The following is a 14,555-nucleotide window of genomic DNA, read 5'->3' on the forward strand; positions in this document are numbered from 1 at the left end:
TGATTAATGATCAGAAAGGGACTTGACAATATCCTGGTTTTGTGGTTTCTCTCTATATTATTTATCTTTATTCATTTAACTAGAGAGATCACCAAGAAGTACAATCAAGGCCGGTTTCAACACAAATTAAATCCTATGAAAAGGAAGAGAATTGCAGTTTAAGGTAAGTAACTTAAATTCTCAAAACACCATTTTTGGATGATGTATGTGGATCTTTTGTCATGTAAAGTCTTTTTTGCATGTATTAGAAATCTATGTAATATATAATATACTAATGAAAAATAATGTAATATATAATATACTAATAGAATCGAGGCTTATATGAACCAGACATGATGTAAACCCTTTACCTACTTTATGTCATTTAGTCCTCGAAGTATTATTTTGATACAAATATTATTGTCTTCATCTTACAAATGAGGTAATTGGAGCTTAGCAAAGCTCAGTAGCTTGCCCAAGGATATATAGATTATATGTGATTTCACCGAGATGCAAACCATAGTTGGTAAAGATTTCTGAACCTGTTCTTAAATAGTATACTACCTTTCTTTTAAAATTTCATATGAAAATTAGATTAAAATGTTAGTAAAAATAAAATAGATCTTTTTTTCCTTGAATTTCATGTGAACTTCAGGTATGTCAAAAAAAAGGAGTCAAGATGCCTGGGTGGCTCAATCAGTTAAGTGTCTGCCTTCGGCCCAGGTCATGATCCTTGGGTCTTGGAATTGAGTCCCACATTGGGCTACTTGCTCGACAGGGAGCCTGCTTCTCCCTCTGCCTGCCACTGCCCCCTCCTTGGGCTGTCTCTCTGATAAATTAATAAAACCTTCCCAAAAAATAGGGTATCAAGATGTATTTAGGAAAACAAAGGATCTGTGTGAATATTACTATAAAATCCTACAGCATAGGCAATGGTGTTTAGTCTACATTCTAAGTCTCTTACTATGAGCTAAAGTCAGATTATTCTCTTCCAAGCCAGCAGATAGGAGTTGTATTTTGAACCTCCAGCTGACTCTTTCTCAGCCATGATCAGTGAAAATGTAGTTGATGAAACCTCCCAGCCTAGTCTCTGGGTGACCATGTGGAACTTATGGGGAAAAAAGGGCTCTCTATCCCTCTTTACTGCCACCAAAATTTGGGGGTTGATTTCCTACTTATCCTAATAATAGAGCAACTGGTATTGAGAATCAGGTGCCATATGACAAAAACTTGGAAAGTGTGGCTTTTGTTTTGTAGTTAGGTTGTAGCCAGCAAGGAAACTGATCCTGGAGGCAGGAAAGGTAGAGAAGCACTATTAATGTCAAGACAATGGGTTTAGTAAAACTGCCACCTTTGGTAAAGGCAGGACAGATGTCAAATGAACTTGTGCTCTCAGAGAAAGAGGTTGGAAAACAGAATATGAGTAGGATGTGCTGTTATTATTAGTTGTATTCTTTCCCCACAGAATGCTCTTGCCAGTCTTTCAGAAGTTAGCTGGCCAGAGGCATGTGGTTTTATTTGTGGACTCCCAATTCTATTCCATTAATCTATATATCTGTTCTTATGCCAGTACCACGTGGTCTTGATTACCGTTGCTTTGTAGGATTATCTGCTTTTCGACCAAAAAAATTACGAGATAAAATTGAGAAAGTCTTTGAGGAACAAAAGTCTATTAAAGCTCAGCCTTGAAGCAAAGATGAGACTAGAGATGTGGTCTTCATGCTATTAATAAAACTTTATAATGGATTAAGGTTCTTCAGGGCAAGGATCATTTTGAATGGCACCTAGTGAAACTTCCAATTTGATAAAATGGCTCCGGGCAAAGCTCTGCCTAAAGGTATAGTCTCCCCATAGAAGCCTCACAATCTCAAAGTAAGCCATTATTAAAGTGGGTGAGATGTTCAGTATAAAGAAATATAGTCTTGGAAGGAACTGTGGCTAGAGTAATGGCACATGGAACTGACCAGAATCAGATGTGAAATCCACTAATTTTGGGGGGAGTTGTGCCCACTAATAAACTTTGAATGATAGACTGAAACTGTGACTGTTTAAATCTCAAAACAGCTGTAGGTCCTCCCAGTCTTCTAAGATGAAGAAGCAGGCTGTAACAGGATAGAACGTTTAACACCTTACGGGGCTTACAAACAAAAAAGGAATGTGTTACTTAAGCAGCAGTGTATTTAGCTCATACTTGAAATATTGGGACATTATTTACTTAAAAGTACTGCATATGATCCAGCAGTTCCCTTTTAGGTATTTACCCAAGGGAAGTGAAGACACATGTCCAAGTGAAAACCTGTATGCGAATGTTTATAGCACTTTTATGCATAATTGCCAAAAACTGGCAATAGCTCAGCTATCAAGTGGTGAACAGATAGGATAAGCAGATTATGGTATATCCATGCAATGGAACTACTTGGCAGTAAAAAGCAGTGACCTACTGATGCAGTGACAACATGGAAGCTAAGTGAAAGAACACAGATTAAAACATATGTGTACTGTGTGATTCCATTATTTTCAAGGGTTGTTTTGTTTTTTGAGCTTTTATTTAAGATCCAGTTAGCATACAGTGTAATATTAATTTCAGGTGTAGAATTCAGTGATTCATCACATATACAACATTCAGTGCTCACCACAAGTGCCCTCCTTAATACTCATCACCCATTTAGTCCATCCCCCTGCCTTCCTCCTCTCCAATAACCATTAGTATGTTCTCTAGCGTTAGAAGTCTATTCTCTGGTTGGGTTGCCTCTCTTTTCCCCCCTGTATTCCATTTATTTGACATTCTGGAAAAGGTAAAACTATAGGAACGGAATCTGATTAGTGGCTGTGTGTGATGGAGGGGAGGAAATTACAAAGGGTCACAACGGAACTTTTGGAGATGATGGAAATATTCTCTGTCTTGGTTGCTGTGGTGGCTGCATGACCATAAAATTTGTTAAAATTTACAGAATTGTTTGGGACGCCTGGATGGCTCAGTGGGTTAAGTGCCTGCCTTCGGCTCAGGTCATGATCCCAGGTCCTGGGATCAAGTTCCACATTGGACTCCTTGCTCAACTGGGAAGCCTGCTTCTCCCCCTGCCTGCCACTCCCCTTGCTTGTGTTCCCTCTGTCTTTGTCTCTCTCACTCTCTCTGACAAATAAATAAAACCTTAAAAAAAATCTGTAGAACTGTAGAGGTGCCTGGGTAGTTCAGTCGGTTGCATGTCCTCTTGGTTTCTGCTCAGTCATGATCTCTTGGCTTATGGGATTGAGCCCCTCATCTGGCTCCTTGCTCAGTGGGGAGTCTGCTTGAAAGTTTCTGTTCCCCTGCCCCTCCCCCTACCTACGTCCTCTTTTGCTCTCTAAAAATGAATAAATCGTTAAAAACATGTATAGAACTATAAATCTAAAAAGAGTGTATTTAAAATTTTTTATATCATTATACACATGAAACTACATATCCTTATTACATGTAATGCTTTCTGATATTTTATGACAAATGATGTTTAGCAATTATTAAGATTCCAAAATTTGGATTACAAAGATTAGGCACACATTTTATCAAGTAAAGTGAAAGACTGAAATGATGGTAACAACAGTTAATCTCTAGATTCTATTGAAGCAAGTGAGAGACTGATTTCACAAGTATAAAAATAAATCTGTTGGTTTCCTTTCACTAAATTTTCCTTAAGTGCAGAGTGGTGATGACACCTCTGTTTACCTTGATCAGGTGGCTTTTTAAAGAAATGCTACTATTTGAACAGCTGGCTTTTACCACGTGAAACATGCCCCTTGACTATTAGTTGGAAGTTGCTGAAGATGGAGGTAATTCTGTAAAGAGGCAATCCATTTTAGCTTAGAACAATCATTTGTGTAAATGATGGTGGTCAGGCAGTATATATTATAATAAATCTTCAACATTCAAGGTTACTCTGCCAAACAATATGGTCAGGAAACCAGAATCTCGTTTCCTAATAGCATAACATACATATCCTTCAGTCTGCTGGAAGCAAGATTTACCACACAAATCATTTGCTATGTTACACACAAACCTTTCCTGGAGAAGTGTAACAAAAATAGGTAGAATACAGTGTTTTAGTTCATTATTCATGGAACTACACTGACAAAATAATGTCACTCTCCTAACCCTGAGGGAGACTGATAACCGTTAAATGTCTTTTGGCTGATACATATGTGTATCGGGGATGGGAGGTGGAAGATGCAGAAAAGTAAGGAAGTGGCAAATATTAATTTGATATGAAGGCCATTAAAGAGGACACTTAAAATTTGTAGAAAAGTTGGTAACTTTATTTTTCTATTTTATTTTTAAAAATTTATTTATTTGACAGAGAGATCACAAGTAGGCAGAGAGGCCGGCAGAGAGGGGGTAGCAGGGTCCCTGCTGAGCAGAGATTTGGTAACATTTTAATGTCGTATGTGAGAATGATTAAGTCTGTAATTTTAAGGTATTTTGAAAGCCGCCTTTTTTTCTTTCCAGAGCTATTTCTAGTTCTTTAAAATGTTGTATATGATACTCTCTAAGTATCTGTTTGTGTTTAATATTGAAATAACTTATGTATTACTAGTTGAGTAGGTGGCATATGATGGGAAGTAATTTTGTTTTTGTGTCCTTATTATGGTTATGAATTCTCAGGGGATATGATGGAGTTTTTTTGTTTGTTTGGTTTTGTTTTGGTTTTGGTTTTTTGGTTTTTAACAGCAACAATAGATAGTAACATGGTAGATTTTCAAAAATGCTAATACAGGTAATAGGGATAGTCAAGACAATTGATCAGGTGTAGGCAAACTCTTCCAATAAAGAGCCAGATAATAAATATTTTTGTATTTGTGGGCTTTACAGTCTTTGTCATAACTACTCAACTTTGCTGTTACAGTGAGAAAATGAATGTGAAATGAATGGTTGTGGGTGGATTCAGCCCACGGGCCATAAAGTGCAAGACCCCATAAACACTCTTTGTTTTAAATAAAAACATATTTTGAAAACTGCACAAAAAGGAGTGTATTTTAGAGGTCAAACTTCCAGTAATGAGTTAGTCATGGCAATGTAATGTACAGTCCAGTGAATGTAGTCAGTAATACTATAACAGCTTTATGTGGTAAGAGATGGTAACTAGACTTGTTGTGGGGACCATTTTGTAATATATAAAAATACTGAATCACTATGACATACACCTGAAACTAATAGGCTATTGTATGTCAATTACACTTCAATAAAAAAGGAATGTGAAATGTTAAAAAAATGAGTTATATTTTAGATACATTTATTCATGCATTTAACAAATACCCAGTGACCGTTTAAGAGCTCATATGCTAGGTACCATGCCAAGTACTAGGCATAGAGCAAACAAGGCAGACATGATTCCTACCCTCATGGAGTTCACAGTGTAATGGGGAAAACAGACAGTGACCACGTACTTAAATACATTTCAAAGGATAACATTGGATGAGCTCACACTAAAAGCCTTGTAGTGAATCATTTTGTAAAATCAATAATCCCTGTGGGTTACCAATAATCACTCCTTATGATTTTTATTTGTTAAAATCTGTGCTCTATTTCCCTACAAAAATACTCATAGTATATCTTCTCAAAAGTGAATTATTTAACCAAAAACTTTTGTTTGTGACACTTATCAAAATTAGTTGACATGTGCATAACTAGAATCATAGAAATGTCTACTTGCCAATTATCTGTTTTCCCTTTTAGATATAATTACTGTTGAATTTTATTGTGTCTCTGTTTAGTAACATCTATTATTAATGTATAATGTTTATTTTTGGTCTGTAGAGATCTGTTGTCTGAAGAGATAGTTCATCTGCATTCAGAAACTAAGGTATGAAATCAAACTTTTGAGGCACCTGGGTAGCTCAGTTGGTTAAGCCTCTGCCTTCAGCTCAGGTCATGATCCAGCATCCTGGGATCAAGCCCTGTGCTGGGCTCTCTGCTCAGTGGGGAGCCTGCTTCTCCCTCTTTCTCTACCTCCTGCTCCACCTGCTTGTGGGCTCTCAAATAAATAAATAAAATGTTTTTAAAAAATTAAACTTTCTATAAATATAATTACATTCTGTAGAGTTTAGGTTATTTTTTAGACTTTTCTTAGAATAAAACGGAGGAGTATGACTATAGAAATAGAGTATAAGCCTTGATACTTAGATGCCTTCATGTTGCTCATAAAATAAATTTGAATGCTTTTTTTTGCCTCATACTTTCACTGAACAGTTTGGATATATATTGGAAAAAATTCTAATTAAAATGAATCTGTAACCTAAGCATTTTTAGTTTTCTCTCTGAAGCCCAAATTTACCACATACACCACCCAAAAAAGAAAAGTATTTCTATACAAAGGTGGTAATTTGAGAGGTTTATTTATTCATTTAGATATTTACAGTGCATAGATAGAACACTCTTGCAGGTGCTAGGCAAATTGGGATCTACAAGTTCCCCACCTGCTGGGATCTAGGCCAACGGAATGGTATATGTGCGGGTCAATCTGGGAAATGATCAGTGAGGAGAACTAAATTCTGTGAGCCAGAACATCCAGTGTAATGTTCACTAGCTAGCTGAATATCCTTGAATTTTGGAGGCTCATTTTCCTTATCATTGAATCTGTTAGTGCTAGTGATATCTAGGTCTTTTCCAGCTATACATTTCTGGGATTCTTTAAAATATAATTTGATTAATAACGTGAAAATAGCAATTCTTCTGTGTAGTAAACTCACAGTTCTGTATATTACAAAATTGCTTTTCATGACAAATGATTAGAATCTAATTAATCAGTAATTTAATTCTTTTGATGTAGCCAAAGACCAAAAATGTTGATGCAGTAAACAAGGTTCCAAACAAACTGCGCTCTGCAAATAAAGGAAGAAAAACAAATTCAAGGTATAGTACAGTTTTAAAATTATTTTCCTTTTTTAGTTTGATGATTCACAGTACCATCATTTTAATTATTAAGCTCTATTGGTTTCTCCAGATCTTTTTATACCTTACACTGTGTTTATCTTATCTGCATTGAATAATTTAAAACATGTTCTACTCAGAAATGTCTTATAACAGTTACTAAATGTTTCATGTTTTTCTCTTAAGCAAAATCACCACATTTCAAAATTTTAAGTGTTAAATATTTTCTTACAACTTAGACTAGAACATAGGTGTCCTTCTCTGACAAGTGTACTTTTATGAGCTTTTAATAGAACACTGTACATTATTGCATATATTGACATACAGAATGATCTAGTGTGCTCTAAGTAAGACTATCGTATCATTGTAATTTACATTCTGTTGTTTTTGGTGAGAAATAATTCAAGACTGTTCTTAGTATTTTAAGTTGTAAAGGGGACCAAGATGCTCTTTAGAATAGGAGACCTAAAAAAGGAAGGTCACACATGCCATGTATTATACCAACCAGCTTCTTTTTATTAAATGTGTAACTTACCCAAAATGATAATTTACATTATACTCCTAGAAAACTCTTTGTTAATGTTTGTGTCTTTTAATTGGCTAAATAACTTTTTTGTTTTTTGAATAAAAGAAGGAAAAAAGAATGAAGCAATTATTAAGAGAAAATAAATCTAAAATAGAAGAAAAGAGAACTAACAGAACTGCTTATCTTATTTTCAGACTTCAAAATTACTTTTTAAATAAAAGATTGTTTTTCTGAACAAAATTCTGAAGGCCTTGCTTATGTTGTAAAAGTAAGTTAGGCTTTAAGTAAAAAGCTAAAAATAAGGTTTTCAGAACCATAAACTTAATGGATTAGGGCTGGCCCACTCCTTAATGCCTTTACTAGTGACTTTTATTTCATATTTCTTTCCTTGTTAAGAAAATCAAATCTAGGGGCACCTGGGTGGCTCAGTGGGTTAAGCCTCTGCCTTTGGCTCTGGCCATGATCTCAGGGTCCTGGGATCGAGCCCCGCTTCAGGTTGTCTGCTCAGCAGGGAGCCTGCTTCCTCCTCTCTCTCTTTCTCTGCTTGCCTTTCTGCCTACTTGTGATCTCTGTCTGTCAAATAAATAAATAAAATCTTTTAAAAAATCTAATCTAATTTTTTTGTTGGCTTTGATTCTGGTTGGGCTATGTTTCTTTAGGTGGAAAAAATGAGTTGATTTTGATTGAGCTAATAGCTGTTCACTCTAATTTTTTTCTTAAGAGGTATTATTTAGTGTTTGCAGAATGATGGCTAGAAGCAATGTCAATTTATGTAGTTATTCTTGAGCAGCGTGTAATATAAAAGCGACAGTATGGATTTGACCTGGGAGGCTAAGTTCAGCACTCTTGAGTTTTAACGTTTACTTGTTTGGAGGCAATGTCTAGACAAACTGGCTTCATAAGCCTTCTCTAACTCTGTTAGCTGTGTGATTCATAAAAATTGAAAGTCAAGTAAGTCTTTTATAATATCATCCTTGAAGGTGTCAATTATAGATTTTATCATAAGTTTAAAATTAATAATTCTGATCTGCTTTGTTATTTGAATAAAAAAGTCCTATCTCCTTTATATATTGACATTGTATATAATATATGAATGTGTACATATATGTGTGTGTTTATTTATAGTATAAAGTTGAAATACTCTGATGTACAGACTGCCAATGATGTTGCTATTCCAGAGGATTTCTCAGACTTTTCTCTTGCAAAAACAATTAGCAAAATTGAAGGGCAACTCGAGGAAGAAGGTTTGCCTGATTGTATAGATGATGATATTTTTTGTGGTGTTAGTAACGACATTGGAATAGGTAAGCTTTCTTTTCTTTTTATCCTTATATCACAGTTACTTAGAAAAAGGTATTTAGGATCAATTTTTTTTTGCATTTAAAAAATGTATTGTGATAACTTGCATTTGTTTAAAAAATCCTCTAGTGGGACATGATGGTAGGAAGACTGAGTGGAATTATAGGTGAAATAAAATTGGTTTTGAGTCGATAATTGTTGAATATGGGTGATGGGAAAGTGGTTTTTTCTTTGATATAATCTCTCTACTTTTACATATGTTTGACATTTTCCATTATAAAAAGTAAAAATGAAAAAGACTATATGGAGGGTGCCTGGATGGCTCAGTTGGTTAAGAACCAACTCTTGATTTCAGCTCAGGGCATGATCTCAGGGCGCTGGGATTGAGCCCTGTGTTAGATTCCACACTCATAGGGGAGTCTGCTTGAGACTCTTTCTCTCTCCCTGGCCCTGCCCACCTTAATAAATCTTTAAAAAAAAAAACAAAAAAGGCTATATGGTATCAGTTTCATTAATAACATTGCAACTAAGGTTAACATGCCCCATAGCTTATCATTAAAACATTAAAATAATTTGGGGGGGGGCAAAAAGAGAAGGAGAGAGAGAATCTTAAGCAAGCTTCATGCCCAGTGCAGATCCCAACGCAGGGCTCCATCTCACAACTCTGAGATCATGGCCAGAGTCAAGAGATGCTTAACCAACTGAGTCACCCAGGCGCCCCACATTAAAATAATTTTTTAAATCCAGTATTTCTTTGAATTTCTTTCATTTATTGATATTATATTTTACTTACTGCATGTTCAAAGGATAAATGAATGGTTGATGTGGCATCAGTTAAAATAATCACATTAGTTTTCTAGTAAATGTAATTTTCTTTCTTATAAACTCATTCTCTGCATATCACTTTGAAAAATAATACTAAGTTTAGATCATCTAAAAACAGAATTTAGTTACCAGTAATGCCTCTAGAACTGTTGATTTTGTGAGGAGCTACCCATGTGTTTATAAACAGAATAAGACAATTACCTGTATTTGAACATGGTTAGTACTGAACTATATTTGTGACTTCAAGTCACTTAGCCTCTCTATAATAGCAGTTTCCTCATTTCAAAATATAGCAGTTTGTATGAGATAGTCATAAGATTATCTTTAAAATTCTGTTGATTCTGTGAAAACCATAACAATTTATATGTGTAATGATTATTTTGCTACATGCTAGTCATAAATGAGCAACTTATTTATGAATTTATTACATTTACTGACTTATCTAAGCTTTCTGGGGGTACTTTTCAGAAGAGAAGTTAAGTGAAGCAGGAAGTTGCCTTTATGTCTCTGTCAAGACGCCTTCAAGGACACAGTGGTCACACCTTGACTGTTCTTCAGGACACAGTCACCCATGGCCCTGTTAGAATTATTCCTGCTTTTAGATACATAGAACCAGTACAAACTACCTTAAATTGCTACTTCCTTTTTATTGCTGAAGCATCTCTTGGCCACTTTGCCTCCCTGCCTTCCCTTTCCAGACTATTTGGCCAAGGTATCGCCCCTTCTGGGGGAGTTTTCTCTTACTCCATATGATTGCCTGAATAGCTATATAGGCAAGAGGAAAAGATCAAAAGTAGCTTAGTAGCACATGCTGCTCTCTAGGACTAAAGTCAGAGGGAGATGGGCATGGGAAGTTAATGCTCTGGGCCTGCAGAGGTGAGAGCGTTCAGCTCCTTTGTGACACTGAGGTTAGTTGAGGGAGAGAAAGAGATGGTCAAGTCATGCTCTCCCATTCTTCCTCCTTCCTCCTTTGCAGACCTGCTACTGCAAACTACACATTTTTAAATGTATCATTTCCCTTCTATCCTGTACATGAGAGGCTTGAGGGGAGATTTGAGACTAAAGAGGTCTAGGTAGGTTAGAGCCAGTCACCATTAATTAGCTCCATGGTAACACTGGGAGCATTTAGTAAGAAGAGCTTTGGAGTGGGAAGTGTGTATGGAGATGTTTTGTGCTCTGTTGGGATATATCCTAATGACTCTTCAGAGACAATTCAGAGTGTTTGTTCAGGATAAGATCCATGAAGGCAAAGCTTGTCTTTTCCCTACTATGCCTGGGACATTACAGAGACTTAATAGATATTTTTTAGATAAATAATCAAATGAATTATGGAGTGAGTTTTGAGTTCATTTTTCACTTTATTTACTTATATAGTTCTGGAAATATCAAAGATTTATTGCTGATATCACTGAATAAAGATTTTTAGGTAGCAATGAAATACCAAAGGTAGATCTTAGGGACTGTGGGAGAAAGCTTCAGCAGTAAGGTATTTCTTTGCTTCTTAAGCACATAGACTACATTTTAACTTCTGTGAAATCGGGATATGTGTTGTGGTCACTGGTATTTTGTAATCCCAATGGCTGAGATTGAAGTTGAGTTTTGCTAGAGAGGTTTTATATTTGTTTCTGCCAAACACCTAGGGACATTACCAGCCTGAAACCCCTTTAAATTCTGACTGAGGTATTTTGAATCATGTTGGTAAAGTACACATTGAATCTGCAGACTTAATGTGAGTACTGGATTGTGGTTCAGATTCTCAGGAGAGTTTTTGGTTGTTTTTTTCTTTCTTTACTCAGTTTCAGGCTGAGATGTGAACAGTTCCTCTCTGTTGGGTGGATTTGTTTTTCATTTATCTTTATAGTATGGGTGTTTAGTGTCTTTAGTGTTCGCAGAGAGGGATCTCCTGATAAATTCCCCATCTTCCACAGTTTTTCCTCATAAAATAATGGTCTGTCTTGCAATTGATCTTAAATTCAGTGAAAGACAATAAATGTAATTATTTAAATCTGCAGAAGCCCAGAACAGATTTCTAAAGGCCAAACTCCGTGTTATGCAGGAAGAATTGGATAATGTTGTATATGAATGCAATAAAAAGGTAAAAACCTCTCAAAATAAATTCTCTAATATTCAAAGATTTTTAGGAGCAGTTTCAATTATTTTTAAAATGTATTCATTGAGATGTAATTTACAGTTAAATTTTGAATTAATTGTATGTAAATACTGAATTTTATTCTATTTTGAGATGTTGAATTTTTCTCTGAGCTAGAGTTAAATACTTGTTAGCAGTTAGAATTTTCTGTATAAGATTTACAAATGTAAGCTATTAAATAAAAATAAAACATCTGACTTCCGTTTTTGAGGATGAAAATGGAATGTAGTTTGTTTTTCTTTGTGGAATGTATATAAATATCTCAAATCATATGACGCTCCATTTTGTTTTCTGCTTTATGTTGTGATACCAAACCTTTTGCATTTTTTCATATAATCTATAATTTCCTACATATAGGAAAATGAAATTCAGGATTTAAAGTCTCAAATAAAAAACTTTGAAGAAGATCGTGTGAGACAGCAACGAACAATTAATTTGCAACAGTCTCAAACAGAAAAATATAAAACTCTTTTTGAAGAGCTGAATAAAAAATGTGATGGATTACAGCAACAGCTGTCTTCAGTAGAAAAGGTAATAATTTTGCTTGCTTTCTGGACCTAATGTTAAATATACTATAAAACATTGAAGTTACATGTTTGTGTGGGCACCACTTTTGTTCAGTTATTTTGTTAATATTTACTAAAAAGTCTTTCACCTATAAGAATATTTTTAATAGCTTTATTGAAATACAGTTCACATGCAGTATGAATCACCTTTTTGAAATATACAGTCGGTGGCTTCTAATATATTCAAGGACTATGTAGCTGTCACCATGATGAGTCTTAGAACATTTTCATCACCCCAAAAAAGACACTCCATACCCTTTTGCCACTGTACCCCCCAGTCTTCTCTCAGTCCCCTCCGGCTCTAGGCAACTTCTAATCTGTTTTCTGTTGGTAGATTTGCCTCTTTTGGACACGTGGACATGCTATGTGTAGAATCATACGATATGAGGTATTTTGTGACTGACATCTTTTAAGAATGTTTTTGAGGTTCACCCATGTCGTAGTACATATCAATACTTCATTCTTTTTTATAAAGTAATATTCCCTTATATGGATATAAAGCATCTGTTTATCAGTTGATGGACATTTCTGTCATTTCCACTTTTTGGCTATTTTGAATAATGCTTCTGTGAACATTAACATACAAGTTTTTGTGTGGACATATGTTTTCATTTGTCTTGGGTATATACCTTAGAGTAGAATCATTGAATCATATAGTAACCCTGTTTTTAACCTTTTGAAAAATTGTTGACTATTTTCCAACTAGCTGTATGATTTGTACATTTCCACCAGTAGTGTGCAAGGATTCCATTTTCTATACATTCTTACTAACACATGTTAGATTATCTTTTTGGTTATAGCCCATGTGAGGTGGTTGAATCATTTTGATTTGCATTTCTCTGATAACTAAAGATATTGAGCATCTTTTCATATGTTTATTGGCCATTTGTATATCTTCTTTGGAGAATGTCTGATCAAATTCTCTGCCCACTGTTTAAATTGGAATTTTTAAATTACTGAGTAGTAAATGTTTTTTAATATATTTTAAATACAAGTCTCTTATCACATATATGATTTCTAAATACCTCTCCTATTATTAGGGTTGTCTCTTCATTTTCTTTACAGTGTCCTTTGAAGCACAAAATTTTTAAATTTTGAAATCTAGTGTATCTAATTTTTCTTCGGTTGTTTGTGCTTTTGGTGTCAAATCTAACTGGATAATATATTTTAAATAAGCTGTCTCATTAAAAAACTTATATTAATGTACCATTGAGATAATAAAAACAAAACATACTGTACAGTATTACTTTGTAAGACTTATGATAAAAATACCATATAAGAGACTTAAGGAGTAAGAAATTTTGCCGTCGTTACTGTATTTTTCTTTAGCATGTTCATGAAAAAGTATGTTTCTGACCATTTTGGTCTTGTATAATTAGCATTATCTCTGATAATAAATTTCTTAACATTGGCTTTATTGAGATAAAATTTGTGTATAGTAAATCACCCATTTTAAGTATACAGTTCTGTGAGTCTCAACAAATAGTTATTTAACTGTCACCATAATTGAGATACAGAACAGTTCCACCATCCCTAAGAATTCCCTTGTGAATTTAGTCAAGTCTTCCTCCTACTTCCAGTCCAAAGCAACCTCTGATCTGGTTTTTGTTCTTACATTTTGGTCTTTTCCAGCATGTAATGTGAATAGAATCACATAGAATCAACAGGCTTTTGAGTCTGTTTTTTTCACTTGTATAAGGCAGTTGAGGTAATCCATGTTGTAGTTTATTCCTTTTCATTACTGAATAGTGTAACATTGATGGATATACCACATTTTGAGTACCTATATATCTGGAAATCAAATAATTATAGTATCTAATAGTGTATCAGTACTGTGCAAGTTGGTAGCACACTGTATGTGACTAGTCCAAATTGTAGCATGCTGTAAGTTTCAAGTAAATATCAGACTTTGAAGTCTTAATGAAGAATAAAAAAAGTATTTTTATATTGATTACATACTAAAATATTTTGGATATATTGGGATAAGTGAAGTATAGTATTAAAATTTTACTTGTTTCTTTTTAAAGTATCTGCTAGAAAATTTAAAATTACATATGTGATTCATATTATGTGGTTCATATGTCGGTCTAAAAAATATAGACAAGTGTTCTAAGGAAAAAATTGTTGTATCTGGGAAACCATTGTTTTTATTTTTTATGATACTTTATCATTTGTCAACATGCTACCAAGTTTCTGGTCATCTCATCATTGCCATTTAACATAATCTTGAAACCTTACCTACATCTTTCTCTTCTTGTTCCTGGCCTTTATATCCAACCTATGCATTCTTCAAATGTTTTGCATTTATTT

At 34.6% G+C, this 14,555-nt stretch overlaps 1 protein-coding gene across 3 annotated transcripts in view; it reads left to right on the plus strand.

The window, feature by feature from the left end:
- The window catches only part of TEX9 (testis expressed 9), a 66,353-nt gene that overhangs the window by 9,411 nt on the left and 42,387 nt on the right, over window positions 1–14,555 (plus strand). For all 3 annotated transcript variants that reach the window (XM_004779201.3, XM_013049289.2, XM_013049290.2), the window contains exons 4-9: window positions 84–163; window positions 5,768–5,813; window positions 6,780–6,862; window positions 8,532–8,710; window positions 11,543–11,625; window positions 12,037–12,210. In XM_004779201.3, coding sequence (XP_004779258.1) covers window positions 84–163; window positions 5,768–5,813; window positions 6,780–6,862; window positions 8,532–8,710; window positions 11,543–11,625; window positions 12,037–12,210 — 645 coding nt within the window. The remainder of the gene's footprint in view (window positions 1–83; window positions 164–5,767; window positions 5,814–6,779; window positions 6,863–8,531; window positions 8,711–11,542; window positions 11,626–12,036; window positions 12,211–14,555) is intronic.

The sequence above is a fragment of the Mustela putorius genome, unplaced genomic scaffold, assembly GCF_011764305.1.
Source record: "Mustela putorius furo isolate JIRA1106 unplaced genomic scaffold, ASM1176430v1.1 tig00003896_pilon_pilon_pilon, whole genome shotgun sequence".
Lineage (NCBI taxonomy): Eukaryota > Metazoa > Chordata > Mammalia > Carnivora > Mustelidae > Mustela > Mustela putorius.